Raw genomic sequence first — 6,722 nt, 5'->3', positions numbered from 1 at the left:
AAAGGAGAGGAGAGGAGAGGAGAGGAGAGGAGAGGAGAGGAGAGGAGAGGAGAGGAGAGGAGAAAAGAGGAGGAGAGGAGAGGAGAGGAGAGGAGAGGGGAGGAGAGGAGAGGAGAGGAGAGGAGAGGAGAGGAGAGGAGAAAGGAGAGGAGGGGAGAGGAGAGGATAGGAGAGGAGAAAAGAGGAGGAGAGGAGAGGAGTGGAGAGGAGAGGAGAGGAGAGGAGAGGAGAGGAGAGGAGAAAGGAGAGGAGGAGAGGAGAGGAGAGGAGAGGAGAGGAGAAAAGAGGAGGAGAGGAGAGGAGAGGAGAGGAGAGGAGAGGTGAGGAGAGGAGAGGAGAGGAGAGGAGAGGAGAGGAGAGGTGAGGAGAGGAGAGGAGAGGAGAGGAGAGGAGAGGAGAGGAGAGGAGAGGAGAAAAGAGGAGGAGAGGAGAGGAGTGGAGAGGAGAGGAGAGGAGAGGAGAGGAGAGGAGAGGAGAAAGAAGAGGAGAGGAGAGGAGAAAGGAGAAGAGAGGAGAGGAGAGGAGAGGAGAGGAGAGGAGAGGAGAGGAGAGGAGAAAGGAGAAGAGAGGAGAGGAGAGGAGGAGAGGAGAGGAGAGGAGAGGAGAGGAGAGGAGAGGAGAGAAGAGGAGAGGAGAAAGGAGAAGAGAGGAGAGGAGAGGAGAGGAGAGGCAGCATGCCATGTATCATCAGGGTAATATTGACCCTATTACTGACGGCTATTTGCTGAGCTTGGCTGGATGAGCCTCCCTCTTCAGTCTCTCACATCTAACCACCCACACACCCACCCACAACCACCCACACACCAACAACCACCCACACACCAACAAACACGCAACACACACGCGCACACGCACGCGCGCACACACACACACACCAACAAACACACACACACACACACACACACACACACACACACAGACACCCACACACCCACCAACAAACACACACACACACACACACAGACACCCACACACCCACCAACAAACACACACACACACACAGCCCTCCTCCTCTCCCTCTCGACTCTCTGCATTGCTGCTGCACTACAGCAGGAAGTGAAAGTGGCCAGGGCCTCGCTGCACTTCACACACACACACACTCATAAATACACTCTGTCACGCACAGACAGACACACACACGTTTATATATACACACACACACACACATTCACATTCATAAATACACTCTGTCACGCACAGACAGACACACAAGCACACACACACATTTATATATACACACACACACATTCATAAATATATACCGACCGACACAAACTTGCACGGATGCATACCCCACATTGCAGTCAAACATACCGGATATGAGGTGGACAAACAAAAAAACACACACACAGTTATATATACACACACACATTCACACACATTCACATTCATAAATATATACCGACCGACACAAACTTGCAGTGATGCATGAATACCCCACATTGCAGTCGTACAGGATATGAAGTGGACAAACAACTAAAAACTAATTCACACACTTCACAAAGACCCACCCACATATTCACTTAGAATTCCACTTATTAAAACACACTCACAGCCCCCGCAGATTAAAAAACACAAAACCTGCAAATGCACAATAGGCTATATCCCACACACATTCACACACGCACAACCTTTACACACACGCAGCCTTACTCACACTGCCAACAACACCACAGGTTCAGTGAGACGTGACATGACCAGTACCATGCGGAGGCAGGTCCCTTTTACTGTGTAACCACAACAGACCATGCTGCCCGTCTCCCTGCCTGCCTGTCTACCTGCCCGTCTCCCTGCCTGCCTGTCTACCTGCCTCTGTCTGCCTCTCTACCTGCCTCTGTCTGCCTCTCTACCTGCCTGTGTCTGCCTGTCTACCTGCCTGCCTATCTGTCTGTCTGTCTATCTACCTGCCTGCCTACCTGCCTGCCTGCCTGTCTATCTGTCTGTCTACCTGCCTGTCTGTCTCCCTGCCTGTGTCTGTATGTCTACCTGCCTGCCTGTCTGTCTACCTGCCTGTCTGTGTATCTGTCTGTCTGTCTGTCTACCTGCCTGCCTGCCAGCCTGTCTATCTATCTATCTATCTATCTATCTATCTATCTATCTGTCTGTCTATCTGTCTGCCTGTCTATCTGCCTATCTGTGTGTGTGTCTGTCTGTCTGCCTGTCTACCTGCCTGTCTGTCTGTCTGTCTGCCCGCCTAGGCGCCTACCTGCCGGGATATCTATCTGAGGACGGTCTGATGCACCACAACAGGCCCGCGGTCCATAACTGAACAACTGCCCGGTCCCGGTGGTAGACCAGCCTTGCCTGGCTGGTTCCATGCTGTGTGTATAATGTATTATGTTTCTACTAGTAGTACTGTGTCTACATGTATGTTTGTATATGACGCGCTTTAGCCGTCTCCTATGACTAGGCTATCATTGAGTAAACACAGTATTGAGTTAGACAAGTAATCTAATCCCAATGTGCAATTAAATGATGGTAGCGCATAATTAGTGTTACCGACAGTGATTGACAGCGTCCCCATTCACGAGGCTTTTACATGTAGGACAGACCGACAGAGATTTAAGGCCCTACTGCGTCGTCTGCTGCGGCTAACCTTTCTTGGCTTACACCTCTGTCCTCTGCCCTCGGTGACCCAGCGACAACAGTGTAATAACACCACCAGTCAGTCACTGCAGGGGCTGGAGACTAGGCTAGGCTAGGCTAGGCTAGCTGGCTGCTCTGCTCTCAGCCTTTCAGCACCTCAGAGTTCAACACGGCCGGCGCTTCTCTCTTTTATCCTCTAGATAAGAAACTCCTTAAAAGGACTTTTGCGCTTTAAGTCAGAGAGGACTCCCGAGTGAGACGCACGGTTCATTCATATGACCACAATGTCAGGCTCTATGCTCTATTTCCAGAGTCTGAGGGTTTTGTAGGGGCTGTAGTCGCTCTGTTTACAGCCTTTACATGTCTGTGTCGCGTCGTCTATGCTTGTTCATGTAAATGAGGTGCAGCCTCATCTCTACTCACACTCTACTCGCCCCGTCTCGAATCATCCTTTATAGACACGATGGCGGGTTTCATTCACAGAGTCAGAGGGGGTTTGTAGAGGCCAGGACAGGAGCAGAGGAAAGCAGCCCCCCCGCCCCCTCCTCCTACCCTCCAGCCTGGATCTGTTTTTGCCCCACCTAAAACCTTTTGGCTTACACAGAATCCGTTACAAAATGTTGGTGGGGGCAGCCCCTGGATGTGGTGGACTTGACACAGCCTAAGGAAGAGTCTGAGGGAAACCGTGTGGTGAGCCTCTCGTCTCAGGTGAAGGGTGTACATACAAGGTGGCACGTTAACCCCACAAACTCAACGCATCACTGAAACGAAACAATGGCTGACCTAGCACTGAACCCACGCCTCAACCACTGACGTATGGAGGTATTAAAACCACATGAAACACAATTATAGACATACTGTTTAGTGTTTACTGTATCCCCTTGGCGCGCAAGGTACGGTGTCGGTGAGTGCTATGGGGCGGCTGTGTCTCAGGAGGTAGAGTCGCCGCCTAATGATCACAAGGTTGGCAGATCGGCGGTTCGAGCCCCGGCTGGCCACATGTCGAAGTGTCCTTGGGCAAGACACTGAACCCCAAAATTGCTCCCAGTGAGCGGGGCCGGACAGCGCCTTGCATGGCAGCTTGCCACCATTGGTGTGTGAATGTGTGTGTGAATGGGTGAATGAGAGGCCGTTGTAAAGTGCTTTGGAGCAGCTTTGGAGCAGCAAAAAAGGCGCTATATAAGTGCAGTCCGTTCACCAATGAACCTCCCCCTCTCTAGCCTCCCTGTCCAGCAGGGTGGTGTGCACCGTGGTATGAAACATATGTTGTAGAGAACATGTATGAACTATGAATGCCTGACTGACACGTAGAACAGGAGTCCTGCCAGCTGCTCTATACATTTTAATCTCTGAAGACTTCTGTGGGGTTCATCGCTAGCGACGTGACTCACAGGAGAAACAACCCATTCCTTGAATTCTTCGCCCACATCTGGCCTGACTCATGCAGCTATGGTATAGGAGCAGCAGCACATAGCGCCCCACTCTTACCCCCACCCACCCAAATGTCAGAATAACGAGCCCACAGCCACATCTATCTGAGACAGGCCTCCCAGAACAGGGTGGGAGAGAATCTCTCAGCTCAGAGGCAGCTGTTAAATGGTAAACGGACTGCACTTATATAGCACCTTTTTGCTGCTCCAAAGCTGCTCCAAAGCGCTTTACAACGGCCATACATTCACCCATTCACACACACATTCACACACCAATGGCGGCAAGCTGCCATGCAAGGCGCTGGCCCGCTCACTCACTAGGAGCAATTTTGCAAGTGTCTTGCCCAAGGACACTTCGACATGTGGCCAGCCGGGGGCTCGAACCGCTGATCTGCCAACCTTGTGATCATTAGACAGCGACTCTACTTCCTGCGCTACAGCCGCCCCTTAAGAGACTGATAGTAGATCTCACAGTCATCATTACATGTAAGAGACGACTGATAGTCGATCTCACAGTCATTACATGTAAGAGACTGATAGTAGATCTCACAGTCATTACATGTACTCATCAGGCTGTATTCTCTAGTCAATTGGGAGAGATTAGAGGATTATAGCTGGGTGGTGGTTTCCCATGTATGTTCTGTTCTTATTGTTCCCAGTAACACTGTCTTGCCAGTTGCGACATCATGTTCTGTGCTGCTTGGTAAGTCAGGAGTTAATATTCGATCGCTGAGTCCTTAGCTGAGGAGAAGGGTTTCCGTCGGCTCTGACTGAATCAGTTACCTTAGACTTGGTATTTGATCTTAATCTATGCCTACAAGAGGACACACACACACACAGACACACACAAACATACTGTGACAGCGAGAGAACTAAGGTATCATTCTCGTATGTGGTCAGTACAAACAACTGTTGAATTGAGGAAGGAAAATAATGTGTGTCTGTATAACATAGAGAAAAGGACCACTGTTCTCTATATCATTTGGTATGGGTGGTAGCGGGTGGGCTTGATAAGATAAGGGCAATGTGATTCATTTGAATTACGACACAATGGTTTTCTGTTATTCCACTAACACTGCTAAGTAAGGTATATGAAACATGTGACACCAATGTCACCCTTTGGGAAGCATAGAGGCCGCAATGATACCGCCTTTGATAGCGGGCCCCCTATAATAAAGAATTAGAAGCAAGAATAACGGTTCGTAGTGGTCTATTAATAAAGAGAGAGAGATGGATTCATATTGATGTTATTTTTGTGTGAAGGAACTGTTATGCGCACATCTGTAGCCTAGGAAAGGCCTGTATGGTATGTGGGGTTGTAATGTTGATCTACCTTGAACAGACATTATTGTGGGTTGTATGTTGATCTACCTTGAACAGACATTCTGTCAGTCCCCGGCGTATCTGTCTGTATATATGCCACCCATATGTGCGTGTGTGAAGGAACTGTTATGCGGTAACTCATTTCCACCTATTTTATTTCATTTTTCAGCCTATTTTTTACTGTTATGCGCACATCTGTAGTAGCCTAGGACTCGAGTCTCTGAGTTTAGGAAGGCCTGTATGATATGTGTGGTTGTATGTGATCTACCTTGAACAGACATTCTGTTATTCCACTAACACTGTAAGGTATATGAAACATGTGACACCAATGTCACCCTTTGGGAAGCATAGAGGCCGCAATGATACCCATATCATATGGTTGTATTGTAGTATTGATAATTGATTGATTAAGGTATTGATCTACCTTGAACAGACACTCTGTCAGCCCCCGGCGTATCTGCGTCCACATAACGGTGCACAGGAAAAACAGGCCGATCTCGGTCCAGGTGATGTAGGCGTTGTCCAGCAGGGTCCGTCTGGAGAGCTGCAGCCCGCAGGCAGAGCAGTCCCTCACGGCGCCGAGCATCACCGAGGAGGCCCGGGTGATCAGCTCCGCGTAGCCGGGCATGGGCTCCACCATCGCCCCGGTAGACACACCGCTGTCACCCCCCCCGGTGGGACTGTCCATGGTGGCGGTGGGTGCACGGGGAAATCGGTGCACGGTTTAGGGGGTAAAACCCTGAACCCTGGACCGTGTGTTTCTCCTTTAGAATGACGTTTCTTAATCCTGCTTAGGCCGGTTCCTAATGTGACACCTTTAACTTAACAGTTTTAGTTTGCAATAGACTAGACCACTATCATACAACAGAATTTCACGTATTTCCACGTATTTTGCGTGTATTTCTCCTCACGCGGCGCTTGCACAGCAAAGCTATGTAATGTATGTATGTATGTATGTTTGTAGCTCACCTAAAAAACGCGGAAAAGCTTTTTTAAGCCGCTTAACCTCTCAGAGACAAGTAGCCTAATTCTTTGTTTTCTAAATTAAGACATGGGGCCCAGGCATTTCGCATGTGGGACAATTTAGGCTATAATATGACTGTTTTTTTTATATATAGTATAGAGGCCCACCAAATTGAATATGATAACGCGGGCAAAGAGATATATATGTAATCTAATAAATCTTAACTATAACGGATGGGTGTTATTTCCAATTAATTAGATCCACTAATTCCAGAAAACCGGAGAGAATTTTGAACCATTCCCGTTTTTACGCATTACTACCTCATCTAGCTAGCTCGCTAGCCGCCTAGCTAAATCAAACGCACACGATACCACCACCAGCATTTACAAACGGTTACCAAAAGCTAAACTAAATAATCA

General features: G+C 48.9%; 1 protein-coding gene across 1 annotated transcript in view; it reads right to left on the bottom strand.

The window, feature by feature from the left end:
• Window positions 1-5,967, bottom strand: part of cers1 (ceramide synthase 1) — a gene marked incomplete at its 5' end in the record, with an annotated part of 24,786 nt that extends 18,819 nt beyond the window's left edge. Inside the window, one exon of the mRNA XM_080536273.1 lies at window positions 5,764-5,967. Coding sequence (XP_080392399.1) covers window positions 5,764-5,967 — 204 coding nt within the window. The remainder of the gene's footprint in view (window positions 1-5,763) is intronic.
• Between the last annotated feature and the right edge of the window lie 755 nt (window positions 5,968-6,722).

The sequence above is a fragment of the Nansenia antarctica genome, assembly GCF_963989245.1.
Source record: "Nansenia antarctica genome assembly, chromosome: 7".
Taxonomy (NCBI): domain Eukaryota; kingdom Metazoa; phylum Chordata; class Actinopteri; order Argentiniformes; family Microstomatidae; genus Nansenia; species Nansenia antarctica.
The sequence above is the reverse complement of the archived record's forward strand: the minus strand, read 5'-3'. Positions and strand labels throughout refer to the sequence as shown.